This window comes from Schistocerca serialis, chromosome 5 (genome assembly GCF_023864345.2).
Source record: "Schistocerca serialis cubense isolate TAMUIC-IGC-003099 chromosome 5, iqSchSeri2.2, whole genome shotgun sequence".
Taxonomy (NCBI): Eukaryota; Metazoa; Arthropoda; class Insecta; order Orthoptera; family Acrididae; genus Schistocerca; species Schistocerca serialis.
In genome coordinates, this window is record NC_064642.1 from 62,405,977 (window position 1) to 62,427,178 (window position 21,202).

The following is a 21,202-nucleotide window of genomic DNA, read 5'->3' on the forward strand; positions in this document are numbered from 1 at the left end:
GCCGCCATCTTCTCTACTGCCTCCATTGCCGAGTCCCACCCAGATGTGGACATGGATGCAGCACCATCGCCACTAGTGCTCCCTTGTGGCTGCTCATGGGGGAGTGGGCATCATGCCTATCTGCACCCTTGCTATTTCAGACCATATTCTCCTGTGGCAGCACAATACCTGCCCCAGCAGTCATCACCTACCAATCTAGACATGAACACTTTTCCTCAAGGGAGAAGGAATGTTGCAACTCTGTAGGGTGAGCACCCATAATCAAACAGCATGCAATGCAAATACCTCCAGGCCTACGTAGAGATGCCGCCTCTCAACCTGGATAGACTGCGCAACAGGTGCTGTGCCGTGTGGACAACAGCCCAATATAAGCCTGATGTGCTGGGCCCATGGCCTCACTTGCTTATTGTATGCTCATTACAAAACTGTATATTGTTGTGTTCTATAACTATGAGACTTAGTACTATTCTACACTTCACTCAGTGTTTCTATGTATCTCATCATGTGGAAGCAGAATAAACTTGGTTGGTGTTAATTCTGATATAGTGTCTGTACAATATTGAAGCACAGCTACTACTTGTAAAGCAGAAAGGCAATAATAATATTCTTCCTTGACAAATACAGCCACAGTATCTTCAGGCTTCTTGCTGCTGAGGTCCTTTTTTCTGTGTAGGGGTTGTAACAATACACCGTTGGGGCCTTGTTGGTCGTAAACATGTCTCCAGTAGAGGGCCACCATGTTTACATTGGCCTTGCCTGTGCTAGGAGTCTTAGTTGCTGCAAATTAATCCTGAATCCATTTACATTTCACCAGAATATGAAATTGTGACCTGTCATTCAGGTTCCTGGGATATCATCTTCTTATTCTTCTTCAGTCCAACTGTTTATTGCTGCTAAGTGTTTTGAGTGAATTCTGAGCAACTGTACACATCATCAAAGTAGATTTTCTTCTAGTTGATGTACATTTATTTTCAGTGTCCTCTTTGTTCATGATCAGATTTTATAGTGAAAACCTCACAGCTGGGCACAATATCACAGATTAGTAAACCTTGCAATACTGCAATGAATCTAAATTAAATGAGCAAGTGGCATTAATGCTTGATGTATACTCAATAAATCTCCAGTTAAAGCTTTACACAAATGACTGATTGTGGTTAAAGCTCTATGATGATTTACTGTATTAACATTACTTTATGAAAGTGCAACCAGGACTGTCAACATGGAACTTTACACAGTGAAAGAGCAACGCTAATTGCCTTCTGCTCTCTTCATAGTACTTGCTTAAAGATACATGTAAGACTGTTTTAATAGATTATATGCGTACAAACTGATTACATATTGAATGGTGAAATTGAAAACAGAAATAACAGATAGTACTTATGCGCGTTAGAGCATGAAGTTATTTTGCCTAACAATAAGGTGGTTATTCTTCATATGGAAAAAAGGTTATATTCTACTTTATATAGTGTAGTTTTGGGTGTGCACTTTTATCCCTTGGAAGTTGAAAAGCTCGCCAAGAATTTTCTTTAAACTCACATTTTATAACTGAAATATTTTATTAACTGGCATGTTATTCTAGTAAAATTATAAATGTTTGGAAACAGAAAAATTAGGACTGCAAGACAATAACACTAAATTTTTGAAACGATTGCATTTTAAGTTTCAAACATTCTTTAAACCTACAGTTTTGAATATGGATAACATTTTAATTAAATAGTTTTTCAAGGGTTGATTTTATTTAGAAAGAAGAGACTGAGGGCTTTCTGGTAAGATAGGTTGTAAGCTCTCACCCCCGTAATTTTAAGACATTTGAGTGTTGTCCTAAATGTTGGTTATTGAACTATAAGGAGAGAGAGACTTTATTCAGCAATGGTAGCACAAAACATTAAAGTACTAGCTAACAGTACTTGTCAAAACTGTAATTATTTATGAAAAAATTAATCATAAAGGATGGTAAGGTTCCTCTGAAATAAAAGATGACTTCCTTTAACTTAATTTATTCATCTTCAAACAATGGAAAACATTCCTAAGTATGTCACACTGATTGCTGTGATAATGATGACAATGATGATGGCAGTTATTCACTCCAAAAAAGTCACAGACGATTCAGCATTTGTATTCCAATGAAATATTTCCTTCAATGCACTATTAAACACTTCATAATTCAATGTAGCATATTTATGACTCGTGACTATTTACATTCTCACACAACCGAGTCCACCTCACTACTGCTCTCGTGTGCTCACTGTTAATTCACATTTAGACGCAACACGGCAGTTCCCTGTCCACTGGAAAATACTGGAGGCTGCAGAATGTTCTAGAAGCTAAGGCTCTCCAGCTAGTGCATGCTGCTAGGTAGCTCTCTTGCAAGGATATTAATCACAGTATCCTTTTAAGGTTAATCATAAAACAAATGTGGTGAGCAAGATTGAATTTTGAAGACTTGTGCTCTTAGTGAATTGTAAATGATGAGTATTTCATTAAAGAAATTGCTTGTACACAAACTATTTATACTGTTGTTAGCAGCAGCCTGGAAACTATAATACAGTTTTGAAAACTACAGCTCAGTTAAGAATTTGGAAATTTCATTTCTATACAGTATATGGATGAAAAATTAATGGCAAATTTGCCACATCAAATTCGGATGTAATCCCAAGCTTTTGATGAAGGAGGCACTCATTGAAAGATCGGGGTTTTATCCAAGTTTGACGAGGCAAGTTTACCAAAAACTTTTTATACAAGGACTTAATCACGAAAGAATTCATAGCCATACACAGTATGTGTATTATGTATGCAATAGATAGTAGAAATGGGAAAAAAATGTTCATGTTAATGGTGGTACTATAAAAAGTGGAGCTACTCCAATTTGCTTCCTTTCAAGTGGTAAGAGATTTTTTTCTTCTCCCTCTTTTGTCTACTTGTCAGCGTCATACTGTGATAACAGAGGGATATGTTTGTGGGCTGCATGGACCTTGTAAACTAACCTTAAGTTCCCCTAAACCATTCAGCTAAACAAGGTTCACATGGTCTCTTTCTCTTTAAATTCTGCCTTTTTGCAACCTCGCCTCTTTGTGAGGACATTGACAGTTTTGCACGTGATAGACCAGCAAGTTTCTAAACTATACTCTGTGCTTTGTAGAAGTATCATGCCAAAGAACTTTTTTACTCTTGGCTTGTTCAATTTGCATAGAGATACTTTAAAAGGATTACTTATTTCCTGACAAGCACATTTACAAGTACAGGTGTTTGATCGAGTTTTGGTAACCTTTGCTTAGTATGCAGCACTAGTTTTGACACACTGAGACAAAAGAAATTTTTAAGCTTGGAGGTGTCATTATCTTAAATACTTTTTTAAGTCCACAGTAAGAAATTTTTCACTTTCTAAATACGCTGTTTATTTCATACTTCATACATATGATTTCTTGAGCTGTTAATACCCATGGGTTGCATTTTCTGGCAGTTGTTTCACCTTTACAAGTCATAATGGTGTGCCTAAACTTATGACATTAAAAATATACTTTCACCTCCAGTGACTTCTGTGCTTTTCCAATCTTCTTGTAGGTACTTCACATTAGCATGCTGATAACAACATGGATGTCACTACACCCTTACAGATCATGAGATTGTTTGATTCAGGGACAACAGGGAAGTCAATGAATGTGTTTATCCAGAGAAGTTGGACTGCACGTTGTATTGTAACAGTCTCAATGAGAAGGGTGCCATTACACAGTCTTTTCACAGACTTCAAGGTGCCAGGTATTTGTTCTGACCTTTCCTGTTAATGACAGTGGGATGACTTTTACACTACAATGCCCACTCTACTGAGAGAGCTCAAAAGAGTATCCCTACTCCCACACCCCTCCCCTCTCAAGCCCACTTAGCAGGTGGCATATTACTACAAACTGGACAGCCTGAATCACTGAGAATTTTGTTGCTAGAATTAGTAAGTCTCATTTCATCCAAAGAGATTCCTGTGATACCAAGATAAGCCTCATTCAACTGGGGTATGGTAAATGCCTAATGGGTTACCCACAAATGACTGTGGCTGTTCTGTTTCAACCTTCATCCAGTCCATTAGTGTGGAACACAACTTGAGGTTCAATTTTATGTTTTAATAGATTTTGTCTCATACTTCCGGTCCAGATGTTTTACCCACTGTCAAAGACATACAGTGTTCCACTATAATACCTCACAGTGTTTGCTGAAGCCTGCTCAAAACTTTCAGGGGGCTAGAGGGCTGCAAGTGTTGACCACTTGACCCTCACAACTGATGTTTTAAGTGGCATTGATTGCGGTAATCAGGTGAATTCGGTGTTCATGCACACAACAGCATATTACCTGTATCAGTCATCCACAGACACTGGAGTAATTTTGAGTGGTAAGAAACAGAGGGAAACTGCTGTCTGCATTATGTGCTATTGACTTTTGTTTCATGTAACTGAAATGTTAAGATTGAATATAATAGAGGGAACATTCCACGTGGAAAAAATATATCTAAAAACAAAGATGATGTAACTTACCAAACGAAAGTGTTGGTATGTTGATTGAGACACTAACAAACACAAACACACACACAAAATTCAAGCTTTCGCAACCCACGGTTGCTTCATCAGGAAAGAGGGAAGGAGAGGGAAAGACGAAGGATGTGGGTTTTAAGGGAGAAAGTAAGGAGTCATTCCAATCCCGAGAGCAGAAAGACTTACCTTAGGGGGAAAAAGGGACAGGTATACACTCGCGCGCGCACACACACACACACACACACACATATCCATCCGCACATATACAGACACAAGCATATGTTGCCTTTTTTTACAAGAAAATCAACACTTCGTATATGTAAAGGGTGGTGATGGGATAAGGGTGGTATGGGAAATATTTTTAAATTTTTTACCTATGGTTGACAGGATATCTTTTGTTTGGCAATATGTATTCATAATTATGTTCTTTTGTAAAACTAAGGGTCTCATGATATTTGTTAAATTTTCTGAAAAGATTATACCATAATGAATAACTGACTCAAAGTAGCAGTGATAGACTATCTTTCGTCTATATGTCACCTGACAAAATACACGTTGCAGATGCTAAGTTGTTAGTAATCAGTATGCAAGAGTTTAAATTTTTATTAGGATTTAGGCCTAAAAACTTTACATGGTTTGCTTATGTGATATCCTGATAATTGCAGGTTATATTTATTTCACTCCATTCTGATGACTTCATTTCAAATTGCATGATTTTGGCATTAGTTACATTTAGTTTTAGACCATGTTGATGAAACCAAGATTCAAGTTTTTTTTTTAAGTATTTTGGCAATTTCCTGGAATTCTTTCAGGCACCTGATTTTCAACTAGAACTGTTGTTTCACCACCAAAGCTCAGCGAATGTCAGTAGCAACTGTTAGGTCATTTATGTGGAACAGGAAGAGCTAGGGACTGTAGTGTACCTTATCACTTTGGTATAGTGATGTGTTACACAGTGTCTACCTAGCTGATGAATGGTGATTGCCGCAGTTGAAAGACTTTTATTTAAATGGTTTAGAATCACAAACTGTGTGGAAGGTTTTTGTTACTGTATTGTGAGGTGTTGATTTGACATTAAAATTATGATTGAGAGAGTATTGTAGTGTTGCTTATAAAGACATGTTACTCTGAAGAGTTATTGTAGTTGAAATCAAAAATATATGTCACATCAAATGGAGAAGTTTTGAATTCATTTTCAAAATTACATATTATGCTGAACTAGATACTACCAGTTGAGTACAGCTGAATTTGGGAACAAAGTCTGAGCTTTTCAATATTGGCGGTCATGAAGAAATAGAAAGGTGAACCAATTAATATCCAGAAGTTACAGCTCATGAGCAAATCGGTCATGTACAATGATCAGAACAACGCAAGACCCAGTATCGAACCTTGTGGGACTCCTTGTAAAATTGCATCCCAGTTTGAGGAATAATTGCATGCAATTGAATTTACAATTACTCTTCATTTTCTTACAGTTAAGTAAAAGTTGAACCATTGTAAAGCAATGTACCTGATTCCATATATCTGCCATTTGTGGAGAAATAAGGAGTTCTTCACCAAATCAAATGGTTTTGTCAGATCACAGAATATTCCCATGAACTTTTTACCATTGTCTAATGTGAATCATTTGAGTGAACTCTTTGATGGCATTTTTACGCTCTTTTGGGTTGTTGCAGTCCAAACTAGTTTTTAAAAAATTACAGCGTACACATTCTGAAACACTTGTAACATTTTTTACATTCAGCAACACGTCATTCAATATCTTTTTGAAAACAGGCAGTAATGTGGAAGTGAGTTTTGTAATCAGAATCTTTTACAGATGTTTCCAATATTGTAACCCTCACTTTGGAGCCAACAAGCATTTGTTGAACACAAAATTAGCATTCTGTAACAGAAGAAAAACTGTCCATTAGTTCACAAAACCAAACAAAACTACTGTATTTATCCAACTATAGGATGAGTTTCTTCCCCAAATTTGTCATTCAAAAAATAGTTGCATTTTATACAGTATTTACAGGTTAAACTGTTGCTGCTCAGATTTTTTTTTTAATTGTGTAATAGATAAATATAGGATCATTTCAATTTACAGAGGATGCTTTGGCAATGACATCACATGCAGATATATTTTAAAGGACTCGTTGGAGTTGGAGGGGAATAGATTACACCAGATCACTGACATCTAGGACAAATGTTGGGAGGGCAGTAAATTTTGTCATGTTGCCAACCATGGGAATGTATACCACGTACGTTGGTTTATCATTAACATCTACTAGTCTTAAATTGCAGTTTGCCTGAATCTGTTTGTAGTGAGAAATGAACTGGCTAAAATTGAACAAATATTCAGCAATAGTATTAATTTTTGCAGGAGATATAAAAGTCTAGGTGAGGGCCAATGATGTATGTGTTTTGTGCAGAATGTTATCAACACTTACAGTGAATTATGATGGGACTGAAATGAAGTGTGCTAACTGCTGGTTCTATGCAGCCAATCAGAGAACAGCCGGCAGATGATATGTTTGGAAGGAAGAGACAATGGATTGTTGTCACATTCTCACATCATTATAGACATGAAATTCTCTATTTATTTGGAAAAAACAGCTGTTTTTTCAGATTCCACCATAACAAAAACCATGGAAATCACAGCATATTTGGAAGAAACAGCCAAATATCAGTGATTAAAAATTGTGACACCACAAATGACTTCTTTAGATAGTAAGGAAAAAAGGATGTGAAGATAAAAAATAAAGTGAACCATTTCTTTTTGTTTATTTTATTTCTCCTCATATTATCAAAATGTAGAAAATCAACGGATGGCATAAGATTAGAAAGGGTATAATATCAACTTTTTTAGGTAGATACTTTATATGAAGAAAACCATTTGTAATTTTGATTAGCAACTGTGGCCTTAGTTGCCTGAGCCTGCAGCTATGTGTGTGTCGCATTTGAGCACACGCATGCACGCACGTGCGCTTGTGTGTGTGTGTGTGTGTGTGTGTGTGTGTGTGTGTGTTGGTCATCTAATTTTGACGAAGGCCTTACTGGTCGAAAGCTATCTTTGTGACAGTCTTTTTGTTGTGCATATCTGCGACTCAGCACCTCAGCTACATGGTGTGTGTCAACTTTCCTCCTCACAATATTGTTACACTATGTGATCAAAAGTATCCGGACACCTGGCTGAAAAGTTCACGGTGACCTCCATCGGTAATGCTAGAATTCAGTATGGTGTTGGCCCACCCTTAGCCTTGATTACAGCTTCCACTCTCACAGGCATATGTTCGATCAGGTGGTGGATGGTTTCTTGAGGAATGGCAGACTCTTCTCCATGGAGTGCTACATGAGGAGAGGTATTGATGTTGATTGATGAGGCCTGGCACGAAGTCGGTGTGCCAAAACATTCGAAAGGTGTTCCATAGTGTTCAAGCCAGGACACTGTGCAGGCCAGTCCATTACAGGGATATTTTTGTGTAACCACTCCACCATAGACCGTGCATTATGAACAGGTGCTCAGTCGTATTGAAAGATGCAATCACCATCCCCGAATTGCTCTTCAACAGTGGGAAGCAAGAAGGTGCTTAAAACATCAATGTAGGCCTGTGCTGTGATAGTGCCATGCAACACAACAGGGTGTGCAAGCCCCCTCCACGAATAATACGACCACACCATAACACCACCACCTCCAAATTTTACTGTTGGTGCTACATGCGTTGGCAGATGACGTTCACAGGGCATTCGCCATACCCACACCCTGCCAGCAGATTGCCATGTGGTGTACCGTGATTCGTTACTCCACACAATGTTTTTCCACTGTTCAGTCATCCAGTGTTTTCAGTCATCCAATGTTTACACTCCTTACATCAAGCGAGGTGTCGTTTGGCATTTACCAGTGTGATGTTTGTCTTATGAGCAGCCGTTCGACCATGAAATCCAAGTCTTCTTACCTCCCACCTCACTGTCATAGTACTTGCAGTGGATCCTGATACAGTTTGGAATTCCTGTGTGGTGGTCTGCCTATTACACATTACGACCCTCTTCAACTGTCGGCAGTCTCTTTCAGCCAACAAACGAGGTCAGCTTGTACGCTTTTGTGCTGTACATATCCCTTCACGTTTCCACTTCACTATCACATTGGAAACAGTGGACCTAGGGATGTTGAGGAGTGTGGAAATCTCACATACAGATGTACGACAAAAGTGACACCCAATCACCTGACCACGTTCGAAGTCCTTAAGTTCCATGGAGCACCCCTTCCTGCTCTCTCACGATTTCTATTTACTACTGAGGTCACTGATATGGAGTACCTGGCAGTAGGTGGCAGCACAATGCAACTAATATCAAAAACATGTGTTGTTGCGGGTATCCAGATAATTTTGATCTCACAGTGTACATTCCATCCTGGATTTTCTATTGTTTGATTTTTACTGAGGTAAATAAGGTATTTCCTGTTGAAATTGATGTAAATCCAAGCATTACTGTTTTGTTATGCACACACATATTACAGTTATAATGCTAAGTGTTGTGGACTGGCAAGAAAGCCAATCCACTATGACAGGAAGCCGAAAGGCACGCGTTTAAGCTCACGCAGGCTGGCGTGAGGTCTGGAAAATGATAAGGAATTGAGACTAGCAAAAACGGTACGTAGCTTCTGGAATACTTAACTTTAATCCATAATTGGTGAACATCAGTCTGACGGTACATGCATCACAAGATAAATAGCAAATGGTAACGGCGCCTTGCTAGGTCGTAGCAAATGACGTAGCTGAAGGCTATGCTAACTATCGTCTCGGCAAATGAGAGCGTAATTTGTCAGTGAACCATCGCTAGCAAAGTCGGCTTTACAACTGGGGCGAGTGCTAGGAAGTCTCTCTAGACCTGCCGTGTGGCGGCGCTCGGTCTGCAATCACTGATAGCGCCGACACACAGGTCCGACGTATACTAACGGACCGCGGCCGATTTAAAGGCTACCACCTGGCAAGTGTGGTGTCTGGCGATGATACCACACTAATAAATTACAAATAAGTTTTTTGGTGGTGGAAACCACATGCTCATCAAGTAGAAGCACTATATGGGAATTTTATACCAGCATGTGAAGTGGAGGTCAAGGATTCTACTGTCCTGATGCATGCTTTTACTTCCAGCTGACAGAACTCCTATCTCCTCTAGAAGGTCTTGCTGAAGATTGCTTTTAACAGACAGGAAATATTCAACTGTTGTGGAAGATTACCTGGATTAATTTGCTAGATTGCAAGCAGGCTTAAATTCACAACTCAAGTTCTAACTTATAAGGAATACTAGCATGACTGAACTGTTCCAAGGCTATTGGCAAAATAGTCCTTCACTTCGTTCAACCCTCGTGGGTCAGCATTGACCATCATCATGGAACTTCAGTGTGGAGGGCTCTGGTGCAACGTATGGTGCTTGTGATGATTTGATTTCATCATAAGATGGTCTTTCTACACCGCATAATGCCTCGTGAGCACCTCTAACAAAAAAATCGAAACATAAAGAATGCAGAATCAATTCAACACTCTGACTAACCCTAGTGACATAACTTAAGTGTGACTGCCTACCAAGTAGCCACAGTTTCTCAGTTATGTCAGCTATTAAGGGGGAGGTGTTTTATGAACTCCCAAATTATTAATTTGCATCATTGTACCTTCATTCTGTTCATGCTGCTCTAGTCATGCAATTAATTGGTGAACATGGCACCCACTATCCAAAAATAAGTTTCAATCCAGTCCAGGTAAAGAGCAGTAGTAGTTGTAGTTCACATGGTAGAGGCTGATCTGGATAACAGCAGCTAATGGAGAAAAACTGAGTGCGAGCCAACTGCTGGGTAGCCCTATATTGACCTGACTTCATGTAACTGGCCTACGAGATTGGTGGCTGACCTGCTGGAGATGTCCTCGACAAAGTAGGCAAAGTTACACATTTTGGTACGTCCGAATCTCCATTTGGACATCCAGCGAGGTTATTAAACCCACAAACAAAAGTTGGGTATAAACAAATCACCTGCATCTATAAACCCAGATTGTAGAAAATCATAGTGGTGTTGATTGTATGAGCCATAGCATTGTCATGCTGAAACAACACATACTGCAGCTGGTCTTTTGGTATAGTGTGTAAAAATTTCTGCACAATCTGTATGTAGTGTCCACTCTTCGCCATTCCCTGAAAGAATGTGATAGGGTTTACATATGTGGCATAGCACAGCAAACAATCATTTTTTGTGTGTGCAGAGGACATGTAGATGTAGACATTTGCAGCCGATGTGTAATTTCCATAGCCCAAATGCATGAATTTAATGAATACATATATGCATCAAGATGAAATCATGACTTCTCAAACTAATACCAATCATCAAGTTCTGTCTCTTGTGGTGTTACAAATGATATGATCCACTAACACATTTCCAATATCTTCAGGTAGCAACTCGTGAGCTATACAATTTCTGTATGGGTTCATCTTTAAATATGTATGCTAGCAATGGAGAGACTGGCTAGATAGGTGTGCCACATACTTCTTGGGTCTCAAGGAATATACAGTTTGCAGGTCTATCAGTTTTTATGTCGTTAGCAATTTAGCATGACCACTTTCAGCTGAATCTGCCACTCTCTCTGTCTTCTGGAACTTGTCATGCTGCTGTTGAATGGTGGATTTGTTTGGTGTATCCTATGCAGAGATTTCGTTAAAGGCATTCTGAGACTTGCTGTAACATGCACATCCAATATACTGGGTCACAATGAATACTCTGCTGTATGTGAAACTTTTTTTTCCCCTCTCTCAAATTAAGAAATGATCGTACCTGCTACAAAACAGAAACATTCTTCCATAAGTTTTATACATTTTGGAACATACTTATAATACCATACCTTTACAAATTGTCAATATAGTGCATAGATTGGCAATTCTATTAAAAATTACATTAAGTCATACACCATCATCATCATCATCATCTTCATCATCTTCATCTTCACCACCACCACCATCACCACCACCACCACTGCCACCAGGTGGCTGCTGCTGCTGCTGCTGCTACGATTATTACTACTACTTCTAACACTAGTACAGTTTATGGGCATATGTAATCATTCATGTCAGTTTTTACTCTTTTGAGACCATACTCAGTGATAGCCATGGTTTTTGTTTTCTTCTTGTATACTTTAAACTAATGTTTTTGTATGAAATTAGTTCTCATTAATCTATTTTCTATATCTGTATTTGTATTCAATAAAGCCTCACGTGGTGTACGCCAGGAAGAAAAATTACTTAAAAAACAATTTGGATGTTAAATGATGTTCTGTTCAAATATGCCTCCTTTTCTTGCTCTGTTTTTTTACTTTTATTTCAAGTCTGTTGTGTGTATATAAAGCAGTATTTTCCTAAATTATGTGTCTGATAGAGGGATCTCTGATCTTCCGGCTCTCAAACAAATATTCATACACTAATTACAAAAAAGTAATTTATGAATCCATGAAGCATTTTTGGGATATACTTGTGACCAGTAAGGGACCGCGTATTTCTTAAGTTGTTATAGCCTTGTAAGCATCTCTGCCAAAAATAGAAAAAGGAAAAACTCGATGTTGACCTACATGAGAATTTCACAAATAACCTTCTTTAGTATTACATAACATTTCTCATGCACACTGTTAACAACTGACAGTGTTCTGTTGCTTTGTTGCTCTTTGCTCCTTTTTATTTCAATCACTGCAAAATATTTGATAGACTTGGTGATTTAGGTTATCTGCTGCTAACAATGTCAATGAATGTGTGTGTGTGTGACATACCTGTGAGCTTTGTGTTGTACTGTATGTGCTTTTATTTAAGCTAGCTAGTAATCATTGAATGGTGTTGAACCTCTTCCAGCTCTTTTGTGTTTCATAGTGTTTTATATTGATTTTTAGTTGTTCTTCCACTTAAAGAAATGTCCTAATTTTCTTGTGCTATAATATTATCATACTATATAATAAAATTCTCTTGAGGAAGCTACACAATTATGAGACAGAATTAATGGCCACAATGACCTTCAGAAGGTGAATATTTAGTACTCCCAACAAATATGTAAGAAAGTACATGAATATCCTAGATTTTAGAACTACTAGTTTCTTTTTTGGGAAGAAGAGAGGAATAAATTGGTGAAGGTTGAAAAGGAAGGGCAGGTCACTCATACCCCAGGATGAGAGAGACCTACCTGAAAGAGAGGAGAGGAGTGTCAGAGGGAGTAGATGACCAAATTACTACATTGTTTACCCCATTCGTCTATCTCCCCTCATCCTCACATCAGGTGAGTCCCTCTTATCGTCAGGTCTGAATGTCCTGCTCTTACTTTTTAATCAGCTGCAACCTATTCCTCTCTCCTTGACATTCAGTCTATGACTGAAACAGTAATGCAGGGAGTGTCACAGGTGACAACACTGGGGCCAGTTCTTTTTCTTGTGTGTGTAAATGACATTGTACGGCTTTCTAACTTCTATATAATTACTTATGCTGATGACATCTCTCTGATGTTTTATGGTTACAATGAGAACATAACATTTTTCAACACATGGGACATCAGAAGTGATTAAATATTTTAGTAACCATGGCCTAAAAGTCAGTACCACAAAATCACGGTTACTGGAGTTCAAAGTGGGAATTCATACCACAGATGTTCAGGAAATGTTTGTGTAGGAAAATAAGCAGTGCATTTTACTTGCTAAAACAGCTTTCCATGACCATATGTAATAAAATGCTGAAATTATTGTACTGTGGGACAATTTTCCTATTTATAAAGCATAGGATAGAGTTGTAGGGTATGCCACTGATGTGCACTTGAAGAGAATAGTGATGCTATAAAAGAGAGCTGTTAGGCTGTCATATGGTCTTTTGTGCTGGGAGGCCTGTCAGTGGGAGACCACATTTTTTTGTAAGCTCTTAGAGTGAGACACCCTAATGTTACGATGTGCGCACTCACAACACAAGAAATAAGTACAGTTTTTACAGGCAAAGAACAAAATTAAAGAGGAACAGACCACTGTCCATACATCTGTGAGTCAATGTGGTACCAGTACAACAAATTACCAGACTACATAAGAGCACATACTGGGAACCCATTATTTTAAAAAATTAAAATCTTTTCTTGTAAATAAAGTTCTGTATTCATTTAAAGAGCCGAAGTTGTACATATTTTGTGTTGACCTTTCTAGATAAATATGTTAGTTTCAAACTTTTGTTATTACTGTATAAACAATATGAAGTTTGTAAGTCAACATTTGATGACAACACATTAAAAGAAATGTGAATAATAAAAACAAGGAACTAATGGTTCCAAAAGACGTAATAGTGTCGTGTACTCTTATATGCATAGATTGGCAGTAATAAATATTTCACCTTCTGGAGGTAAGTGCTAAGCTTTTCTTAGTGCAGACGGTGACAGCTACAGAGGCAGCTCCACAGTCACAAATAAAATGGAAAATAAATGAGGTGTTTCTTTCTCCAAAACATATAGAACAGGGAAGTAATTTGGGTAACATTGAAAAAAAAAAAATGCTGTATCCTATTAGTTAAATGATCCATTGTTTCCTGAGGCACTTTGTTACTTTAAGAGTTTAGGTGATCCACTGATACAACTTTTACAAAGAAGTGTCCTATTATATTTTCAAGTGTGCATATTATTTATATGTAATGTCTATAAATACAGCAAAAATTGTTTTGTCTGTCACAGGATTGCTAGAAAGCCCCAAAATAACCCATGCTGAAAGTAAACTGATTGCTGAATTGGAAGACAAATTGAGAAAAGAAATTGGAGTTACATATGAACAAGATGAGTAGTTGAAGCTTGGTATTCATTTGCACACTATGTTAGCAAAAAGGTGTTATTTTCATAATTACCTGCATTTTCAGGGAAAACTGGGAGTAAAATGTACATATGTGAGTCTGTGGATGTTGTGATAATGCTTGACAGACTTTCTTGAATTTTATTTTTGTGCTTAGCAATATTCATAAAATATTGTAGCACTCAGCTGTGTTTTACTCAACCGCCTGTCAGCATCTTAAATTCTCATGGGTTTTATGTGTAATATATTGGTTATGCTATGACTGTAACAAGTAGAGTACTGATGAGAGGACGTACAGCATCAAGTCAAAAATGAAAAATACAAATATGAAAATAGTAGTGACTAGTTTGCTGTAAATTATCTCATAAGTAACATTAAATTCTAGTTTAGTGGATCTCTATGAAAATTTCTAACTTCTTTTTTTTTTTAAGTATATAAACCAATACTTTTTTTGGGAGCTGCACAGTAATATAGAATAAAATATTTTTCTTCCTTAGCTGCTTTTTTTCCAACAAAATTATACCGTCATCAATGAGTTATTTTTATATAAAATAATATTGTATTTCACAGTATATATAAGACTATTGACACACATTGAACATACTTTGGAAGTGTTTGCAGCATTACCTACTGCTTTTTATCTTTCAAGAGGATTGGTTTTGCTAATTCCATTAAAAGTGTCTGTGCATATATACAGTGTGTCATCAATAACACAAATGCAAGTCAGTTTTGTGGAGAAAATAATATGCCTTAATAGAAGAATGAATCCAGTAGAAAAAAATTAATTGCAAACAGTAAAGGATAACTTCATCTTAACCAAATTAAAAATTAAATCCTTTGAGTAGAAACTGTTGAAGAATGATGTAATGATATTATTTCTGATTCATTTTTTAGCAAAGTAGTATTGCTAGACAGAAATATCTCATATTATTTATATCTATTATACTGTTTGTGGGTAAAGAAGAAAAGACATATTTTTTGATTATGAAAAATCCTCACAGCTTAGGCACTTACGGGGAAATTGAAAAAAATATGAGACTTTTTCAATGGGAAAACAGTAGCAAAAATTACTTCAAAATGTCATTTGTAAGTGACTGACTCCTTTCATGTATTTACACAATTGCTTCAGAAACTCTGTAAGCTGACTTCTACAGGTGGTGTGAAATAAAACATCTGATCACTGGTGTTACAGTCTAATGTAGCATACATTGCAGACTATCTGCTCATTGAAATTTACAGCATACCGGAAAGTGTGGCAGAATATTATTTTTATACTATTAATTTGTGATGTTATGCATTTAACTAATAAAAATCCCTAATACGGTTCTACAAATTTCTGTTATGTAATTGCCGTTCTTTTTTGGTATATAACAAAGGAGAGAACAGTCAACAGTTTTGTAAGTTGCCATAAAAGTAAAAGCACATTGTTAAATTGTTGTAGATAGTATTTCAGCTTGTTTACAAAATTCAAATGAATGTAGCCGTCTTATCTAGTATGTGATCATATTGAGGTGAACAGGTAGTTGCAGGTAATATGGATTGTTGGTCGAGAGAGGAATAATACAGAAATGTGATTTAATATATATTTTATATTGCTGAAACATAACATTTTATGTAAAATTATCTGTGTCATATTTTTAGTGTACATCAGTGTAGATTACGTGTGTCCCCCCCTTCCCCCCAATATGTCCCAGAAATAAATGTGAAATAAAAAGACAGTTTAATTTTTTATATACAAGACCTTTGTTTGTCTAAAAGTTATTTCGTCACTACATATGTGAATGTCACTATGAATATCACCTAATAAATTGTTGCTAATATTGCACCTTTTACCAGTGAAGTAACAAGTTAATTTCATCAGGTACATTTTGTTGTTGATTATAGCCACATTCATCAAACTTCGCAAGTGGGCAATTTTGACACTCTGTCCAATGATTTGTTGTTGAGCACTTATAGTTACCTGATTTTAGAGGAAACCACTGGGAGCAAGTGAGCCAACACCCCCTGCCCCCTGCCTCACACCACTCACACCATAGGTGGACTACGATGGAGAGAGAACTCGTCAGCTGCGCAATACGTTTAAATAAACAATCTGAGAGCACAGCCATTTCATAAAGTAGATTCATCAGCTGATGTTAACAGTAGTGATACTTAAATTTGCTTTCAGGACTGCAGTATGTTAACAGTCTTGCCATAAAACTGAGACGAATAAAGATCCGACATTCTAAGGCGCATCTTCCTAAATTGATGTATGTGCTTAAGGTTCCTCTCAAAATAATTCAGTGTTTTGAAATTTCTTATTTAAATCAGTGTACAGTTCTAACATCAACCTTGCACTCCCAGGCAGCTTCTTATTGCATAATGCTGAATGAACTAATTTGAATTACGCTGTTATTCCCATGCAGAGCCCAATAGTATTGCCTTTCAGCTGATGGCAGCACTAAAACCTCGTTGTATAACATGGTTCTAAGGTTAGCAATTCCACAGCATCATCACTTATAGGTTGCAAGTACCATTAATAGTCAGATGCTTTCCTTAATCAGCAATATTTACATAGTTACCATAGTATATCAGTAATGTGTGCCTTAACAGTCAAATTGAGCATCTTTCAGTGACATTCTAGTAGGAATTCTGTGAACTAATCCTTTCAGTAATGGATACCGTGAACATTCCAGACATACCACTCTTTACTTGAGGATAATGATTTAGTTTTTGTCTATAATTTTGTTGTATGTAATATTAATTATTAATGCCAATGTTCCGTACATGTACCAGAATAAGTGTATCTCACATTAAAAGGTTTTTGCTTCTAATAAGAAAACAATAGAGGCAATTTCACTTAAAATATACTGTTTAGTGAGAGGATGTTTTAACAACCCATCAGTGGCACCACCCAGGATATGTATACCTTTAATTTCATTTAAGGTATTCTTACTTTTATGCAGTTGTTAACCTATCTTATTAAGTTTCACAAACTGAAGTCATGTGATACAGAAAGTGAAGAATATTATGCTTGTTTTATTTACATTATAGCCATTTTATTTTTTGTGCAGAACGTCACTGTTAAAAAGTGTAGTAAAACAAGTTAGTTCAAATATTGATTATTAACTTCAAGGAAAATTCAGTCCAGTGGCATATCTACTTTGGAAATAGTTACAATTATGTATCCACTGCCTCACTGCAGTCTTTTGCAAGCTTTGCAGCTTTTTTGAGCTGATGTGAAATGTGTAGATATCCAGCCATTCTCTTGCCAGACAATTCTAGTATTTGTATTTAACACTGTGCTTTGCTTTTATAAATCTTCTTAACGAATTCTGCCATTAAACTCCTACTGTTTCCTGATGAATCTATTTCTAGTACAACTTACATGATGAGATAATAGCAAGGGAAACATGGTATAAATATTCCTGTGCCTTAAAATTAATCTGAACATAGTTTAAAGGTTGTCAACATTTGAGTATTTTGCTTTCAGTTGTAAATGACGGACATAGGTGCATTTCTGTAGCCTTTATAGTCATGGTTTTTGAGAATGTTATTTTGGTGCTTTTTTTTTTAAACTTTTTACTGATGACATGAAACTATATCTGTTTGGGATTATTTCAGTTGTCACTTTTTGTATCTTTGTGAAAATTTAAACCTGATGTTCTTATCTAGGATGCTGCAATTTTCCATATAAAGGAGGTATTTTTATAAGATGTCCTCATTTGGATAAGAGTATTTGATTAGAATTTTGTTGCTAGATGTTTTGATAAAAAATGTTCAGAACAAATTCTTATGCACACCAGAACAGTAATGACATGTTCATTACCTATTTCTATGACAATAACAAACACATTTAAAATGAGAGAAATTAGTTATATTTGTGATTAGAATATTGATTTTAAGTTTGATCAGGTAAGGAATATGTGAGTAGCAGTAGATTTCCAATGTACATACACAGGATTGTAATCTGTAAACAAATTTCCAAGCATAATTTTGTAATTCATCACTGTTTATGTGTCATATATGTATTGTAAACTGTTTCACAATAATAATATCATTACTAAGAAGTGTCATGGCATTGAGAGCCATAGAAGATGGATAGGTAGACCATGTGTGGGAGAATCTTTATTTGGCATTCATTGTTTCTGGGTCCCTTTGTAGTGATATATGAATCACTGGCAATTCATGGGGGATTAGTGTAAGTTATAAGATATAACTTGTATGTTGAGGACATTTTGGGTAGTAGATGTTTAAACTGTTATTCATTGTACATTATCAAAGACACTATGAAAGTAGATTGTAAGTGTTCTAGTAGGCTAGATTTTGGACAAATAAACCAAAGATGTCATTCATTCACAAAACAAACTCTTTTGTTACTCTAAGATTCTTTAGTAATAATGCACGACTTTTATATTTTTGTATATGTAATCATAAATTACAAAAGCACATTCACCAATATTGTGAAAAAAAACTTTTATGTAATCAAGTAAGATATAACCACTTTGGTATGATATAAAACTTGGACAATAACTGTAAGACAGATGAATAAATATATGTTGTTACTGAGAAAAAAATTATCATATAATCCTTTGTGTTGCAATACTAAGAGACAAATTTGAAAAATGTTAAGTTGCTTAGTGGGTAGGCATCCACATGAAACTGCAGTTCCTCCTATAACGTGCTGGGTAAGTCAATTCAAAGACCACAGGAAGGCAAGGGCACACAAACTCCAGCAGGAGCAAGCCTGGTAAATCACTGTAGTGTTCAAACACACCTTCGGGCAGCTTTACCTTACCTACCAAGATTTTAGTGCTGGAAGTTACTATTTAATACACACTGGAGTAATGCCACTGATCCTTAATAAAGTTGTGAAGTAGTAGGCATTGTGTTAATATGATCAGGTTTTGTCTTGTTCCTCTTTGCCTCAGGAGCAAGCCTTTTAATCGTGTTAAAAAAGTTGGTCAACGAGTGGAAGTGCATAAAGCCTATTGCTATTTTCACAGTTGCTTTGCTTTGCTGGAACTGAGGAATGGAAAAACTGACTTCCATTCAATATACTAGGTGTCTTTTGAAGTGTAAAATTGGTTTAAAAAATCAGTAGTAATAAACAGATGCACATAATAGGGGAAGGTAAAGCTTGTTGCTTTCGGAGAATTCCTATGTTACACATTCCTTTTGGGTGGTGCTAAATGCTGAACAAAGAGGCAATTCAGTGTGTATCATCTAAGTTCAGATTTTCTGAGGTGGTCAGCACCACTAGTCCTTCTATAATGTGAGCTGGGTCTTGCTTCAGTGCATGGGTCTTGCTTCAGTGCATGTCGGTGAAATCAGCTTTTGGCCAGATACAGGTTTGACAAACCCAAGGGTTTTGAGCTAGAGGCTGGCCAGCCATCATTCCTTTGTTGTTATAAGTTTAGAGAATTATTTAAATTTTTATTGAGTAAATACATATTAATAAAAGTGGAAGTCATAAATTAAAATAACAAATCTTCTAGTGGTGTACATGGGCCACCAGAAATCACTAACACTCACCAACTTTAAAGTGTCTGATTTTCAAGTAATCCTGTTGAAAACTGTCAGAATTATTAGATAACAGTAACACCACACAATATGTTTTCTAGAATGGGTTCATCGTGAAGAGGGTAAAAGGTATCTTTGAAGAGCTACTCCAGTTTTACATCTAATAAGCATTTGAAGGTATTGCTATATTAAAATGTGCAAAGGGGGTACATAATGGTACTCTTCTAATTGAAACAACAATAGGTTATCACCTACCGAGTGCAGGTATCCTTAGCAGAGTATTCTGTACACAGGGAGAAAATTAAATGCTATTACAGCAGAGGAGTTATCTCATCCTGTGGCACATTGTAAGTTAAGGTGAATGAGCTTAACAATGAGGTGCTAACAGAGGAACTGAGGCTAGAAATATAATAAAATGGGTGAAAGGGCTACCTACTTTCTCCAGCTCTGTGGTGTTAAAGGAATATGTAAGGGTAGGATGTCCCTACATTCTTAACCCATAATGTCATTGTAAATACCAGTACCACCATATCATGTAATGGAAAAGCTACTTCAATCAATGTGATAAATCTGCACATGTGGATGAAACATAATGTAACACTCCTGGCAGTTGCATTAACAGTTGAAATAATCATCTAGTGTGAAGGAGAATCCATGTTAGTGTACAACAAGCAATGGAAGATACGATAAATCGAGTTTATACAATGGATTCTATGTGCAGAGAGAAAGAAATTATGTAAGATACAGCAACAATAAATCTTGGTGTCCCATTTACCTTTCTCAGAAAGAAGTTTTCTCCAAAAGTGAGTTTAACACATACATATTCTTCCAAAACAAATGTTAAAACCTGCTCAAGAACTGTGAAAAATTTTGACCACTGAAAAATTACATTTTGCTCCTAGAAAATATTAAAGTAAAATCAAACAGTATAAAGAATCATCCATTACCATGAAGAAATAGCATCAGTACCTACCCCCCTCCAGACCACTTAAAAATTGGGTAAAATTCTTGTAAGAGCGAAAAACTGAAAAAAAACTTTTGGGGATGTCGATACTTTTCGAAAGGTCGATATACTTTTAGACGATAGGCTCTTTATGGAAGGTCGATACCTTTCGAAGAGTCGACGTGTTCGAGCATTAGATATCTACCGAGAGACCAATAACACACAAGGGATCTATATCCATCGATCTTTCGAAAGATCGCTATTTTTGAGAATTCGACATTACTCGAGAAATAGATATTAGTCGCTAGATCTATATTTTCCGAGAGCTACTTTTTTCCTGAGAGATCCATATTTTCCGACAGATCGAATTTAGCGACAGATTGACATATTTAGAGAGATCGACATTCTTCGCAAGAGATATATACTCA

The 21,202-nt window shown here is 36.6% G+C and overlaps 1 protein-coding gene across 1 annotated transcript in view; it reads left to right on the forward strand.

Moving 5' to 3' along the window:
* LOC126481549 (trans-1,2-dihydrobenzene-1,2-diol dehydrogenase-like) overlaps positions 1–15,662 on the forward strand; it is a 104,418-nt gene extending 88,756 nt beyond the window's left edge. The window contains exon 6 of the mRNA XM_050105384.1: positions 14,218–15,662. Within this exon, the coding sequence (XP_049961341.1) occupies positions 14,218–14,324 (107 nt within the window). The 3' untranslated portion in view covers positions 14,325–15,662. The remainder of the gene's footprint in view (positions 1–14,217) is intronic.
* The last annotated feature ends 5,540 nt before the right edge of the window (positions 15,663–21,202 follow it).